Source organism: Diadema setosum, chromosome 4 (genome assembly GCF_964275005.1).
Source record: "Diadema setosum chromosome 4, eeDiaSeto1, whole genome shotgun sequence".
NCBI lineage: Eukaryota > Metazoa > Echinodermata > Echinoidea > Diadematoida > Diadematidae > Diadema > Diadema setosum.
In genome coordinates this window covers 25,287,524-25,305,052 of record NC_092688.1, presented here as the reverse complement: position 1 = coordinate 25,305,052, position 17,529 = coordinate 25,287,524, and the positions used below count along the sequence as shown (strand labels likewise).

Below are 17,529 nucleotides of genomic sequence, written 5' to 3'. Positions count from 1 at the left end.
CAGTGTTTTAGTAGTAGCAATGATTAAAGAAAAAAAAATTGGCGTATAAACTCGAGCAGGATTTGAACCTATGACCTCCTGATCTCTGGAGAGGTGTCATCTCCACTAGACCACCTAGACCACCGAGTGTTGGTTCTAATCCTTCTTATCATGGCCACTACTTAAACATTGAACAATTCAGTGCTTATTTACGACGATGTAGGGTAAGTTGTCAATCAGTGGCAATTTGGTTTGCAGTTGATTCTCTAATGCAATACAATGCACAAACCTTAAAAAAATAAGCAAACAAATAAGATAAAAGTCCCGCGGCCTGATGCTGGAGTTATTCCAATAACGTGCCTTTGAGAACAGAGCATAAGCTTGAGGTATTAAAGTATGAAGAGCCCTTAAAACACTCTAAATGTCACCCATGCTTATTCCAAAGAAGCCGGCTTTTATTCACTTTCCTTCTCTTGATTTATAAAGTGAACTGTGTATAAAACTACAAATCAATCAATGGTTTGACGCCTTTATAAATGCATTGTAGAGTGTTGTAACTAAGTGTGCCAAGTCTAAAGCTAATGTGGCAGTTAAAAACCTGTTAAAGGGTGAAGGGATTGAGGTGGAAAATTGTTTTCACTATTAAAAAGCCTATTCGTCAAATCACACATGAACATAGGGAAGTGATACATACATCACATATATGTAAAACTATATTATTTGCCATAATAGCTAATTGGTTTCTTCCTCATCAAGAAAATTCATCCGTGAAACTGGTTCATGGACGTTCGCCGTATGACGGGTTTGTGGTCTTTGAAACAAACACATATGTGTGCCCTGAGGGATTTGATAATAAAGCTGCTGATTCGCTTTGCGAAAGACTCGGCTTTCCAGCCGTGGAGGAATACTTGAATCAGACATTGCCCGGCATTGTGACAATAAACGGGTTTATTCAGTTACGATGTGGTGAAGGTGAGTACATGATTATAAACATTATTGACCTACATGTATGACCCAGACTTTGCTACGACCGACATGTTGTGCTTCATTTGTTTTGTTTCATTCAAGTTTGGGTTTTTTTTTTGTCATTAGTTTGCAGTGAAAAAAAAAATGGCAGTCCTCCTTCGGATCGGTCCTCAGAGCAAGCTAGCTCTATAATGCAGATTTATGGAATTAAAGAATTTGTTTAACTAACCATTTTCCAAGCAGTTCACGAGTACAATTAAACAGACAAGAAGAAACACCTTCATTTCTATTATGATCTTTGCAGAGTGTTTGCGTCTTTGTGCCAGGACACTATAAATTGAAGCATACTGCAGTTCTTTATCATTCTTGCATTTTGCTTTTGTCCAGACAAAGCAATCCATTCCCAAAAAGGCCAAATCCCCAACTTGCGTAATATATAATGGACATCGATTTTTGAAGCACAATTTCTTGCAATTAAAGAATTCCGTTGAATTCTATGTATTTCTCTGACGCCCCGAATTCACTTCAGCTAACTTGCGTCGATTCAAATTTGATGTATCCCACTCTCGTAAGAAATATCCGTCGAATATTGCTAGTAATACATGTGATTCCTCATATTATCAAACTGTAATACCGTTAAAACACTGACATATTTACAAATGAAAAAAAAAATCACAATTTGAATCCTTAACTCAATGGATTCTTTCTTTACGATTTTTGTTCATTATTTAAGATAAACTATACTCTAACTATATTTAATTAAAACTGTAGTCACAACGACTGAAAATGATCTGTCTCCATCAATGCTCCATCTTGGTAAGGTGTTCATTCATCTTTGGTTATGTAAATAATATGGTTAGTTGGCCCCATAATAACATTTTGTACCTTTCGGGATTGATGTAAATATCCTATTTTTTTTCTTTTCAGAGAAATTCGGATATTCCTATACGAATATATCAAATTCTGAACTATTCAAAAACAATAAACAACTAAAGTGTAGAAAGTAACAATTGATATGTCGAGAACTAGTTAACAGTTCAGTGCTTCATATTCTTATTATGATGAACAGAACATACGTGTACATGTCATGTCGGTAATTGCACCAATGTCAACCAAATTTCGTAGGACTAATTTCGAATTTTGCAATACTCATATAAGAAATACAATAGTCCACTTCCTGGACTATATTAGTATGCAGTGTACCCGGGTACGTACGGACGTGGTGTCTGTATGTACACTGTATTACACAAGATCATCCCTCCTGAATACAGTCCAGTCAAACCTGCCATCTCCCCCTCATTTCAGGGGGAACTCGTAACGCCAGGCTCCACCTAATTTGCCAACTCCTATTATGATTAGCTTATCGACATGCCAATCAGGCTGTATGCAAAACGAAGTCGTAGTCTGTATTCAAGACAATATGATCAGTGACAAGTTCTTCCTACGTGGTTTAGATTGTCAGAAATTCAATTTTGTTATTATTATGAAACACAATTGTGGATTGCCTACGTCATTGTCGACAATTAAAACAAAACAAATATAACATGGCATTGAAGTCAGACTAATCTATTTATTTCTGTGTGTGGGCTCTATCGGTCAGCGCGCACAGTCGGCAATCCCGAAAAAAAAAAACACCCCAAAACCGTCTAGAATCTGTCCCCGCACGCGTGACCTCGAGTTGACCCCGCAGGTCATGGGAGAGCGCGATCGCAGAGTTGTTTTCAAATGCTCTTGGACACTGAATTACGTTTTCACCTGATTTTTTCATTTATCTGATAGGTAAAGGTTAAAACTTGGATGCGATCTTGTTAATTTTTCCAAGAACGACATGAAAGATTATCAACTTCGTGGCTAATTAATTGCCTATATTACGGAAATAATGGGTACAGATATTCTTCTAAAATTTTCCTAAAAGTCTTCTTTTTCATCTTAGGGTGCCAACGAAAGTTATACCATGTAAAAGAGAAATTATTCAGCTTTAAGGTGATACCTAAGGTGTAATGTGATGATTTGTAGATGGGTCAGCAGCCAGCTGAAATCATAGGGATGTCATTCCTTTTTTTCTCAGCACGAAATCGCGAAAATATAGCACTGTCCCACATGTGGAAATTGACGTGTGTCCACGATGCCTTTGTTCGTGTGTTATGAGCGACCCCAGGCAGCGTACTACTCGACATGGTCAGTTGTGAGCGTCTAGCTGTATACTTGTGTCTGTCATTAGACATCAGCACTAAAAGTCTACTGCCTCTTGCTGGGCCTCTCTCCCTCTCCCTCTCTTTCTTCGATTATATGTCTTTTCTTGTTCTTGTAAATCATAATATGTTTATTTGGTTTGCTTTTGTCCACTCATTCAGATCACTCTCTCTCAATTCAAAGCGCAAGCATCCACTCAAATATATTATAACCACTAGTTATACCGTTCACTCCCGTTAAAGTGAACCACAGTTACATAATATCGAAATTCCGCTTACAACATTATCCACTCTTTTTTTTTTTTTATTTGCTCGATTACAACAACATTTTGATCGTCGTATATAACAAAAGGAGACGGCTAATCGCAAGGACTTCACTACCCATGGGAGGGCACTGTGCCTATTCTCTCTATTACTATAGGCCTACCTAACTAGGCAAAGAACTTTAGATACATTATTGCACATATCATTCTCATTAATTAGTAAAATATTCTTTTTTTCTCGTTAATAACAACAGAGAAAGGAGCACAATCGACAAGTTGTTTTTCCTTTATAAATGTATATGGGTCAAAATGTAGAGATGTCAGATGTACAATTGAGCCAAAACAACGCAAAATTTAAAAAGTAGGAAATTGTCCAAATCATTTATCTTACCTGAAAGAGTATAACCCAATTATACTAGGATTTTCCCAGAGGAACAAGTTTTTATCAACCGCGGAAGTTTGCCATGTCCAGAGCAGTGAACGTCCGTGAGGAATAGTACTGCACATACATTTGAATACCATTTAACATAGTGTAACGATCTGATTCAGTTCAAAATCGTAACGAAATATCGTAAGGGACATGTGTATGTGTTGGCAGAATGTTAAGCTTGTACTCTCAACCTGTACGTAATGGTAGACAACTGATCATTTAACCAAATTTGTCATTTCTGTTGAAATATTGCTCTTCCGCTAAACACTTTCTCCACTTTACGCCCATTTTACAGAAACTCAATATTTTGACCTCATTTCACTATCCCATTACATGTACTTTAATCCTTACTCCCAAATAATAACATACCATTTTAAGATGTATCTGATCTAGGCAGTCTCTATAACCCAACTGTAGCATAGTTTTCATTCCGGAGGTTCGCATATAGCTCACGGACGTTCGGAAAAAAAAATGAACAATTCATCTCTCTTGAGTTGGAAACACATTCTATTCACAACAAACAGCGATTTCATGTCGAGAACAAATTCCTCTGCAAAATCCTGAATAGATATATTACCAATTCTCAATTATAAAAGCTTGTTTATCTTCTCATGCTGAGGAATCAAAGAAAATAATTTTCCATCTCTCGTAAATTAACGTACAAACGTGTAAGTGTCTTAATCGCAGTGATGTATAGTCCATCCTTGGGAACGAATATATTTATCAAAACTTCGTTATCACGAAGTAAAGATTCGGTTCCTAAATTTGTAGTCTACAATGCAAAATTTGCTTATAACGAACAAGGTCACAGCTAAATATGACAAAGAATTGACATAGAAACACAAAACAAATATGCTCCGTTATAGAAATACGAAGTTTAGCTGGGGAGGGCAAACGAATACGTTAGGAAGAAATCCCTCTGCGTTCGCTCCTTGTGGTACACACTGTTACCGAGGAGAATTTGTGTTATTATATCAGTCAGTTTCGTCATAACAAGACAGATTTCAAAACCTCATGATAATCGTTTTCACCTATAAACGAATATCAGGCCCATTCCACTTTTTGAAGAACGGACCTAAAAAAAAAAGAAGTGTATCTTAATATTTAATTTTCGGATTAACAAACTTTCGTAATAAGAACATTTTTAATAAGAAACCTCCTGAATTAAGTACGAACATTTTTTTTTTTTCATTTTCGGAATAATAAACCTTTGGACATTCGGAGTAACGAATCTTTAGAAGAGCGAACGTATACATAAGTGCAACCTTAAACCTATTCTAAATCATTACTTTTTTTAACATGTGTTTTCAAAATAAGCACAAAAGCACAAACAACTTGACGATCTCTCTGTCTCTTAAATGTAAAATGAAAAAAAAAAAACCATCTGGGACAGAATTACAAAGTAACATTGGTTTTCATTGATGAGTATAAAAAAACACCATGTCATGATAAGCGGAGGATTTGCGTGTTTTCATCAGACAAAAATTGTATTATACTGCATTTATTTTTGTTCGCTTGTGACGACATTTCGAGGAATAAAAAAATAAACAAACAAACAAAAAACTTCTCCAGAGGAATTCCATATAACGGGAGTGCACTGGCAATTCTTTTTCTCTGCGTCTTGGAGCTCGATCCCTTCTGTGTTTCTTTTCATTTTCATTCAACTGCTTCCACGTCCTTTTGAAACTTTTCCGTTTCTTCTTCAACACATGCTCATTACGGACTTCTTCCGTCATTTATTTTCATCCTTTTTGTTTCACTATACTCTGAATGTGACTGCGTAGCACTTTTCGGATTTGTTTTGTTTTGTTTTGTTTTGTTTTTTGTTTTTCTGTTTGCTCGCAGCATGTTCAGGGTACTTAGGGAATGAGAGAAAATGAGAATGAGACAAAAAAATGGATGTATTCTGTTTGAGATGGCAGCTATACCATACTCAAAAGAGAAACACTTGGAGCATCTGTTACTACAAAGTGGCACTGTTCCTCTTTCTCTTACTATGTAATCCATGGACTTATTCTACCAACGAACATCTGTGACCAAAACGTTTTCGTTTTGTTATTACAGGTAAATTGAGTGCTGAACGTTATTCACTTTTGGGTATGAGCGACTCTGCGATTTGGTAATATTACAGTGATATATTTTGTAATTATCAGAAATTTCCTTTCTCGGACCGAACGTCCGTGAGCGAAACTTTCAGAACCTGTAACACTGCAAATTGTCTCCAAAACATCATTAGAAAGAAATATAAATGCACAGAAATTACAGATTACGTAAAATTCCATTTTCCTATTGGTTTTCAGTGTTAACCTGTTTTTGTTTAATTAGAGGGAAAACAAGCGTAAAATTGTGAGTAAATTTTCAATTGTTTGTTCATCATGATCACATACCACCTTAAAAATTCTGAAACTACTGCTCTAAACTAGTTGTTTACTTTGTAAAACTTTATTTGTCGCTATTGGAGCCTTAAAGAATACAGGAAACTTTTGGAAAAAAGTTATCCCTATCAGTCGGATTGCATATTATACGTCATGGACGTTCACTGGAATTGTCATGGACGTTTGTTATACTACTCTCTATAGGGTCATGTTCCAGGACGGGTAACTAATCGGCAGAGAATACATAGCCTTCCTGACTCTTTCAAAGATTTTAAAAAGTATTGTCATTGCAAATTATAAGAAATTTGACATCCTTACAACATATAAATTGCTCAGAGGGGGATTAGGAGGTGAATTTTCAGAGAAAATATTAATTGTTTGCTTGGTTTTTGGTTAATTGCATGGTCCAACAACTGCGGACGAGCCTCAGTCCGTTCGAAACTTGACATGCAGCTCCTCGGCTAAAGGCTAAAGCCAAAAGTAAAATGTACCTTCGCCATCAAAGCAAGATGGTGTCCTACTCGATAGCGTTTTAATAATTACGGACGTTTTTTTTTTTTTCTCGGAGGTTTGTCTAAAAATGTAATTTCGGTTCCCGTTTGACAAGGGATGGTCAGAAACTCAAAACAAACATATTATCGTGTTGCTAGATCTTAGTCGATTTGGAATCAGAACAATATCGCCAATAACGTTTAATGGGCTACGATCTTTATTAGTAAATAGCGGAAGCACGTCCGTGACGTAAACTGAGTATAATTTTGCATAAAAGAATGTTACGTCCCATGTACAGCCAACAGACGTACAGTTTTTGCAGGATGTGTTCATGAGGTGGAACAGCAAATTTTCGTATATACATTACAGTTGGGACAACAAAGTATAATTTGCAGCAGCGATAGAAATAAAAGCATCACGGACGTTCCCCGTTTAGGGCTTTGATATTGTTCTCTGTAATTTTATATGTATTTTGTGGTACATACCCATGATATGTCAGCTCCAGAACATGGTCAGATATTAGATGCCACGTACCATATGAAAAGACACATCAAGTTTGAAAAACAAAAATTATTGTGAAAATAGCGTTTTTACCGTATTTTCACGGTTAAAGTCATTGTCAAATGAAAATATCAGTCAAAAATCAACCAAACCATACATTTCCTGAAAGGAAATTTACCAGGCTTTGAGATAACATGAAAGAATCTGGTTTCTTAGATCATCCTGGCGTGTTCTTAGGGAACGAATGTCATAAGGTGCGAAAATTGGCAATTGCACATCGTTCAAAATTCTCACCCATATACATCTCCACATATTTATGTCAAGTAGGTGTTGAAAGAACTACATTGTAGTTTAGTTTCAAGGTATCCATCGATCTTCCTGGCAATGTATCACACACATGACAAAAAATATCGTACGTTACCAAAAGTAAGAGGTGCACAAGCAGTCTACAGTTTAATCTACTTTTTAGCAGCATAATCAAGTGATTCAGCGGTCGTGTGAGTAGGAACGTGAACAGGAACAGAAGTCTTGACTGTGACGTACAGTGAACATTTAAAAAAAAAATAATTCTTCTCGTGAAGCTCAGTAAAAAGACAAAAGCAAATGCATGTAGCAGGTAGTTTGAACAATCTGCAGAGTTACATTGTATTGAGCAGATCTGTACAAATAATTTGCCGCAAGTTTTCACACTGGCAATATTAAACAAACTATACTGGTACCGATGTTGTACAGACATGAAAGAGTTGTGAATATTGCTTGAATGATTTGTAAGTGAATAACACACTACGTACAGGCCCTGATGTAGTCTAGCGGGTGACGTATTTTTAGCCTAAATCAGTGATTGGCAGTCAATAGAGGGCGCGACGATGTGGAAGTCAAGTTGATTAAAAATACGTCTAGTAAGAAACCTCCGAATAGAGGCATGGAACCGGGCGTGGCATGACAGTTGTCAGTCGTCAACTCTCGAAGTTTTATTGGCTGAGCATCGGATGTCAATCAAAACACGTCGCAGAGCCCGAAGAAATGCTAGTCTACTCTCCTAGGTATACTACAGATAATCTTTCAATAAAAATACAGTTTGCCTGTCTCTTTCAGCTTACTACAGTATTTTTTCACTCTTCTCCGTTCTTTTTAAGGTGTATTACATTTTACCTTACTTCAAATAGAAAAGAATGATGGTAATCAGTGCAACTGACTTCAGTTGTAAATCTATGAGGGTTTTGCACGTGGAAACTACGCCCAGATTACTGCCGAATGCAAACCTTCAATTATTGGAGTAAAGTTTACTTGATATATACTTTAATTGTACGTTTCGGAAATGAATCTGATATCGTTACTCCCCTTTATCATTTCTAACCTTGAGTTACCATATATTTTTGTATCAAACGTTGTAAGATATTTGCTTAACATCAATAAAGCTGCCGTCAAGACATCAATCTCTATATCGGAGCACCGTAGACTTTAAACAGGCATTTTCTGTCGTGTTCACGCGTGATCATACTGTCACGGAAGAACACGTCCGCGGTACATGGGCGTCCAAGGGGAAAACAAAGAGGAGCTGCGACACAAAAAGGTTCCTGCAAAGCCAAAGGCACAGGTGAACTATGGTGCATCCTTTGCAATCATAAAATTACGAGATGCCATCTACGTGGTGCTGGCAACAAGTAATGATAAACCGATTCAATCTGAATCACATTTTATTACAATGCATATGAGGACATCTTTGTGGCCATTCTGAATGCATATTATGTATTCCTAAATTGAGTATCATCAACAAGCTAACAACTGTGGTAAAATACACATACAAACACGCACGCACACACACACACACACACAAACACACACACACGCACAAGACGTATTACGCAACTGAGGCACAACACGCAAGATTTGTGTCCATGTCCAAATCGCTAGAAGTGACACGTATGGCCCTGCTTAAGAGTCTTGTACGATTTTCGCCTGGAAGATCTCGTTTAGAGGTAAGGCGTGGTTGTTAAAATAACATTCACATGATTCGACCTGTCAGAAATAAATTATACTCGTATTTTCTGACAAGATTTCAGAAATGATTATGTTCCTTCGTGTCCTTTCTGGGATGCATCATTTCAAGGATCGTTAATCTGATAATAAAATCAGGTTCGTTATTCCAAAAACGAAATATTCTTCCTTTAGTTACAAAATACGTTGATGTGACACCAATAATAAAAGGTTGAATATTATGCATTAAAAATTGAACGAAAACACGCACACGTATTCATGCCTACACACGTGCACACACACGCATTGACACACAAAATCAAGTATAATGACAAACATACACAAACTAAAAAGGTCAAAAATAAAGCACTCGTGTATGTGCTGATAATCCCCTTTGAAATACGGCCCAAATCATAGATCAGCCCCTTCCCACTCTCATAACTCAAATGCATCAGACATGCAGATGTAAACCAAGGATGACAGAAAAAGGCAGCAACGGTGACGAAATTAAATCAGCCCGCAATGTGCTTATCTAATGCCTCAACTTATTTTCCACTTTGCTTAGAGTAGCAAGCTTCTGAATGTGCTTTATCAAGACGTTTTGTCCAAGACACACTTGCTTTGGATTGCAGGGGTCAAATACCTCAGACAGTTGTAAATAAGGGGTGACGAAAGAAGGCGGCAACGGTATCGAAATCGATTCAGCCACAATATTCTTAATTAATCCATCAACTCGTTATTCAACATTGCTGAGAGTTGCATGCTTCTCAACGAGCCAAATCAAGACATCTTATCCAAGAGACGTGCCCTTTGGATTAGAGGCTCAAATACTTGATGACGTTGTAAATACAGGATGACGAAATAAGGCAGCAGGGTGATAAAATCGATTCAGCCAAAAATATGCGTAGCGAAGACATGAAATCATTCTGCCGCTTTGATTAGAGTTGCATGCTTCTCAATATGCTATATCAATAATTTCTCTCCAAGTGGCATGAGCTTTGAATTAGAGGGCTGAAATGCATCAGACCAATGTACAGAAAGGGTGACGAAAAAGGCAGCAACGGTGACAAAATCGAATCAACTTACAATGTGCTATGGTAAAGCAACATCATACCACTTTGCTAAGGGTTACATGCCTCTCAATGTACTATATCAAAAGTTTCTTTTTTTCCAGGACACATGTGATTTAGATTAGAGGGCTAATATACATGATGAGATGTAAATAAAGGGCGAATAAAAGAAGAAAGGAGAACGCTGACGAAATCGATTCAGGCAACAAAACGCTTGAATAATACATGAAATCGTTTGACTACTATGATCGGAGTTGCATGCTTCTCAGTGTGCTTTATAGTGCATCAAGAAGTTCCCCCCTGTGACGTGTGCTTTGCATTCTAGGGCTCAAATACATGAAACTAATTGTACATGAAGGGTGGTGAAATAAGGCAGCAACGGTGTCTAAATCGATTCAGTCCACGATATGATTAGCTAATACGTCGAATTGTTCATTTTGTTCAGAGTTGCATGTATCCCAATGAGCTTTTGCTATGGGGACTCAAATACATAAGAAAGTTGTACATAAAGGATGAAGATAAATGTAGCAACTGTGAGGAAATTTTACTAATCCTAAATGTGGTTAGGCAATATATCAACTCGTCATACCACTTTTCTGAGAGTTGCATGGTTCTCATTGTGCTACAGCAAGACGTTTTCTCCAAGGGGCATATTGTGCTTTAGATTAAAGGGCTCACTTGTATCAGGGAGATGTAAATAAAGAGTGACGAAAACAGACAGCAACGGTGACGAAATCGATTTGGACTAAAATTTATTCAAGTACTACTCCACTCTTTATACCTTTCTACAGAGAGCCGAATGGTTCGCATTGTGCTTTATCAAGGCGTTTTTATCCAAGAAGCGTGTACTTTGGATTTGAGGGCTGCATGCTTCTCAATGTGCTATATCAAGAAATTTATAAAAGAGACATGTGTTTATATTAGAGGGGTCGAAAATACATGATGAGGTTGTAAATAAAGGGTGACGGAAGCAAACAATGTGTCTAAATGATGCTTCAAATTGTTATATCAAATTAGTTAGTGTTCCATGCTTCTCAATGTGTTACATCAAGGCATTTTCTCCCAGAGACATGCTCTTTGCATTCGAGGTCTTAAATACATGATGCCGTTTTACACGAAGGGTGACGAAAAAGGCGACAACGGTGACGAAATCGATTTAGTCCAGGATATGATTAGCTAATACATCAAATTGTTATACAAGTTTTACAGTCGTATATCACAATGTACCTTATCAGTATTTTTTCAAGTGGCATGAGCTTTGGATTAGACAACTAAAATGCATCAGAGAGTTGTACGTAAAGGTTGACGAAAAATTCACCAGCTATGACGAAATCAAATCAGATCAAAATGTGGTTACGTGATATATCAACTCGTCACGCCACTTTTTTGGGAGTTGCATGGTTCTTAGTTTGCTAAATCAATACGTTTTATCCAAGAGACGTATGCTTTAGATTAGAGGGCTTAAATGCATCAGACAGTTGTAAATAAATAGTGACAAAAACAGGCAGCAACTCACGAAATCGAATCAGCCAACATGTTGCTTAAGCAATAAATCAATTCGTCGTATCACTTTACTGAGATATGCATGCTTTTCAATGTGCTTTGTCAAGGTGTGATATCCAAGAGATGTGTCCTTTAGATTAGAGGGCTCAAATGCATCAGTCATTTGTAGATAAAGGATGACGAAAACAGGCAACAGTGGTGACGGAATCGAATCAGCCCACATTTTGCTCAAGTAATAAATCAACTCGTCATATCACTTTACTAAGAGCTGTGTGCTTCTTATTGCGCTTTATGAAGACATTTTATGCAAGACATGTGGGCTTGGATTAGAGGGCTAAAACGCATCAGATAGTTGTAAATGACGGGTGACGAAAACAGGCAGCAGCGGTGACGGAATCGAATCAGCCAACAATATTCTTTATTACTAGTACATCAACTCGTTATATCGCTTAACTGAGACTTGTTTACTTCTCAACGTGCTATATCATGACGTTATATCAAAGAGAAAAAATGTTTTGGAATAGTATATGGCTCAAGTACATCAAAGAGTTGACAAACAGGGGAAAACCCCACAACGAAGAGCTGTACGGTTCATATGCAGTTACTACATTATCCGCGATCCAGACTGTACCACGTGCATGAGGGAGAAACTGAACTTGCCAACTCTTACCTTGGGATGCCAGGTCCGGAGATTAAAATCATTCTTCAAAGCGGTGGAGGGGTTGGTCCCAGCCCTACATTCTGGAGTTGTTTTCACTAAAGTAAGACCAAAGCGAAATATTACAGCAAAGACATATAAAGAATGTAACGTAACAAAAAAAAATGTCGAAAATTACGTTACAAATCAAACGAAATGTTACACACTAAGGCACTGTAACACATCAGTATACCGACCGAGTTTCCCTCTTCTTTGTGAAACCGATCCTGGTTTGGAATTAACTTCCAGCTGAAGTCGTTAACAGTATATTAAGGAGGTTTTCAAAGCAAAGATTGAGCAAAGTCTTCTTCACTTTGAATACCAACGCTCCCAAATGTGCCCTCTCTCACCCGGTGCCTTATACCGCAAGGTCCTGCACCGTACTACATCCAGAACCAGGAAGGATGACCAAAAAAACGGCAGTAACGGTGACGAAATTTAATCAAGCCCCGATGTGTTTAGGTAATGCGTCAACTCGTAATACCACTTTGCTGAGAGTTGCAGGCTTCCAAATGCTCTACATCAATATGTTTTCTCCCAGAGACAAGTGTTCTAGATTATAGGCTCAAATAAATGATGACAAAGTGAATAAAGGGTGACGAAAAAGGGCAACAGCGGTGACGAAATGGATTAAACCAACAATATGCTAAAATATTACATCAAATCGATACACCAATTTGTTTAGACGTACAGGCTTCTCAATGATCTATTTCAAAATATTTTTGTCGCAGAGATATATGCTTTGCATTCGAGTTCTTCAAGGACAAGTTCACCTGACACGTGGATTGAGTGAATGCATATTTTTGGCTGAATCGTTTTTGTCATGTTGACTCTCTCATTTTCGTCACCCTATATGTACAACATGTACAACTGTCTCATGTACTTAAAGGACAAGTTCACCTTCATAGACATAAGGGTTAAGTGAATGCAACAATATTTAGTAGAACACAGTGAAAGTTTGAGGAAAACTTGACAATCCGTTTAAAAGTTATGAATTTGTAAATTATATGCACAATCACTGCTTCATGAGAAGACTGTGATGTCATATGCATAGACCATATGAGGAAAATGATAAGAGAAAAACTTCGCTTTTTGAATAAAGTGCATATTTCCTGGACTTGTTACTGACCTACGTTATATTTAAAGAAACATTACCCCCCTCGCCTTCTGAAATAGAGAAGTCGATTGTTCTTTTTTTATGCGAGAAAAGTGGAAACATGTTTGATTGTCTTTATAAAATGTACTTTTTTATATTGTTGTACACATGTGACATCACAAGCCATAGTAGTCTTGTCATCTAGCCATGACTAAGCAGAAACTTCAAAAATTTATAACCTTTGAACGGATTGTCCGATTTCCATTAAATTATCACTAATGTGTTCTGCTAATATTGCTGCATTCACTTAACCCACATGTCTATGAAGGTGAACTTGTCCTTTAAATACATGAGACAGTTGTACATATAGGGTGACGAAAATGAGAGGCAACAGTGACAAGATCGATTCAACCAACAATATGCTTGAATAATACATTAAATCGCTATGTATATTAAAAAGTTTTCTCAAAATTACAAATGCTTTGGATTTGGAGGACACGCATGATACACATCAACCAGGCAATTACAGACCTGTCTCCCTGACATCCGTGATGTGTTAAAAACATGAGCAGATGATATGTAAGCCTTCTTGCAACATTTGGAGAATCACAACATCCCGTCGCCCTTTAATCACGATTTTAGACTACTGATTGAACAATTGCCCAGCTCCTCAGAACAATGTATGATCTTTTTCTTGCCCATGGCAAGAAGGTCCAGACTGACAACATCTTTTTGTATGTCTCCAAAGCTTTCGATACGTTACCGAACGGTTCTCAGGCGGTTACTATTTTTGTTCTGAATAAACGACCTACCAAATACTCTCAAGTCCCGACTCATTACGCCTTTTGGTAGATGACTGCCAATTGAAAAAAAGAAATAATAATAAGTCAAGTCTTAGCGTGATTATCTCAAGTTGCAAGATTTATTTCAACTGAAAAAAAAAAAAAATGGGCATCCGACAGGGGAATGAGGCTCAATGGTGACAAATGCCAAGTATGAGTACTGACGACAAATCCTCATACTTGCCCCAGGCCACCATAAACAAAATTATCACTGAATGCAATGTACATAATTATGACCAAGAATGGATTTCTCAGGAGGTATCACTTTTTATGTGCTGATATATTGAAGTATACAAGGACACTTTATTACACTTGTCTGGGAAGAAGTGAAACTGAGCTTTCATATTAAGAGAGAACACTGAACTTGATGATCTCACGTGTGAAGATGGCTCAGATGTTTGGCCTATGAACGAGTATGCTGATGCACAAGAAGGGAATAGTGACAGTGATAATGATTAGATACGGGAGTAGATCAAGTTCAAGATACTTTACTGAATTAAATGCATTATCTACCATGTCCAGATGAAACAAAAGTCCAGCTTAAGTGCTTCAAAATATTTCTAAAATTTGGATTAGGGATAGAAACGACAAATGTAAAAATTAAGTACCATGTATTGTTGATTTATAAATTGGGTACAATAGTTATAATAAAACATGTAGCTAGACTAAACCATATTAAGTTTTAGTTTATTGAGTAAGGCTTTATTGGTTGGGGATTTTGTATACAACTGACCTACACAAATGCATCATAATTGACATGATAATTCGAACATTTTTAAATCACTACTCCCAATGGTAAACAATGCCTTTAATGATCTGCATTGCCTCGTTACATGTTTTTTTACTGCTACTAATGAATAGTATCCATCTCTTTGTGTTGGATAGGCCTACACAGCATTTCGATAACATTTTTTTATAGTTTCTAGGATTCCTTTTAAATGATCTGCTCTTATCGTTAGGGTTCGCTCGCATCTATAATAAAAACCGTGTTTAATTGGTCTGCTTGTTTTTGAAGGGAATATAAGCAACATTATTATGAATTATGATCAGTGCACTTCAATACTCAAGCCCTGCGCTGGAGCAAACTGCAACCCACTGGTAGAATTGAAGAGTTTGTTCGCAAAAACCGATAAGTTCATTTGAAGATTTTGAAGTACGGTCTCCGTCATGACATTGCATAAAGTACAAAATAATGCCTTTTAAATGATTATATTGGTCACTACATTATAAAGGTACATTTTTGAAGTTATGGTCAAAAGAAGAAAATGTTTTCCTATTATTCTCTTTATTTTTCTTGACCTTTAATCGCAACTATCTCCATTTGGCAAATATGGACTTATCGGTTTTTGCAAACAAACTCTTCAATTATAACTGTAAACTAATCACATTGTTATGTGTACTATGACTGAACTGCAAACCGAATTTGGTTCAGGTGAGTGAACATCATATGACACATAGTGTATTACACAATATAGGCCTATTTGCAAATGTAGGCCTGTTGGAATAAATTTCCAGTTTAGAAAATATGGGCAAAACTAGCAAGATTGAACAACCTTATTGCTTTTCTCAAAGCCAACATAACTTTAATCCCCTTTGCTTTCTAATATAAATGCTATCTCGACTATATCATGGCCATTTGAGATAAAATATGTGCTATATGGATGATTAAACTGTAGTCATATTATTATTATACTGACCCGTTCGTCTTGCACGTTATGGTGGAAAAGCACAGGCAACCTTATTTTCTCAAAAGAAGGGCAATACAGAAAGCGTTTCAGCGCCTCTGTCACAAATTTCCATCATTTATCTATAAATTACAAATATATTTATCTCCCAAATTGATATGTTATAATAATCATCATAGATTTAGGTCATTTTCACCATGATCATAATTATAAATCGTCCATGCTATATCTCCATAGTTATTAAACGACTCTTGGCGTTCTATGATAGCATGTTTTACAAGTCGTTGAGGTAAGTAATTTGTCGGCCTATTTGCACACATATAGAATGCAAGGTTTCACTTCATATCTATTACTCGATAAATTATTACTCTATTTAGGCACTTCCATCATGACTGGTGATGTATGTGCCGCTGGACAGAATCTACAGCTTTATAGAAGATCGCATTTCCATGTTTCGCTATTCGAACAGAGTCACTTTATTTGTCAGCTGAATTGGACATTGTGAATAATAAGTGTCTTTTTTCAGGCAAACGTATATCAAAGCAATGAAAATTCTGGCTTTCGTGCGCTGACCACTAACGCAAGTTATTTATACAGATATTTGGTTAAATAGATGCAGAAAATCATGGTGGATAAAGCTTGATAAGAAAACTATAATAGTGTGCTGATAAAAGAGAAAACAGGGTCTTTCACGAAGCGTAAAAGCGGTATCGTGTTTAACATCTACGGAGTGAGAATGGTGAATCTCTACATGCAAGCGAAGCTTCTATCTGAAATCGTTCGTCACTGCATTCAGAGCAACAATTTTGTAAATTCCAATTCAGATGTAGTCCTCATGCCCACTCGAGGTGCATCCATATTCAAAGAGTATGCTTTACCCATTTACGCCTATACTTCCTAGTCATATTTCACACTTTCGAGAAAAATATAAAAAATACTGCTGGTGCTCGCGCATTTCCAAACATTTGCCTAATGTCTATATTTTATGATGCCACGTTGACCTGCTGTACACCTGGAAATATAACTTTAACTTTTCAACCAATGTATAACGTCCCTCGAAGCAATTTCTAAGATATGAAAACCAGGAAAATGAGGTATAGGAATTACCATGAGCTACCAACTATATAAGCATGTATACATTCGTGGATGTTTGATTTGACAACCGGGAAATTGGATAAAAAATGGCCATCACTTGTCTTTTCCGGCGCTTTGGCCATGGTCACATATCGTGCGTGTTATGCTTCAGTTTCGTAAGTAGGTCGTGGGTTTTTTTTTCTCCTTTGCGTGTGTGTGTATGCATCAGCCACATTGGTTAGCTTAATTTTCTGCATTGGCATGCATTCGGAATGGTCAGAAAGATGTCCTAATTTGCATTTGTAAAGAAATGTGAATAAGATTGAATCGGTTCCTCCTTACTTGTTGCCAGCACCACGTAGAAGGCATCTCGTAATTTTATGATTG

At 37.0% G+C, this 17,529-nt stretch overlaps 1 protein-coding gene across 1 annotated transcript in view; it reads left to right on the top strand.

Moving 5' to 3' along the window:
• The window catches only part of LOC140227970 (uncharacterized), a 37,345-nt gene that overhangs the window by 3,224 nt on the left and 16,592 nt on the right, over nt 1–17,529 (top strand). Inside the window, exon 2 of the mRNA XM_072308352.1 lies at nt 736–951. Coding sequence (XP_072164453.1) covers nt 736–951 — 216 coding nt within the window. The remainder of the gene's footprint in view (nt 1–735; nt 952–17,529) is intronic.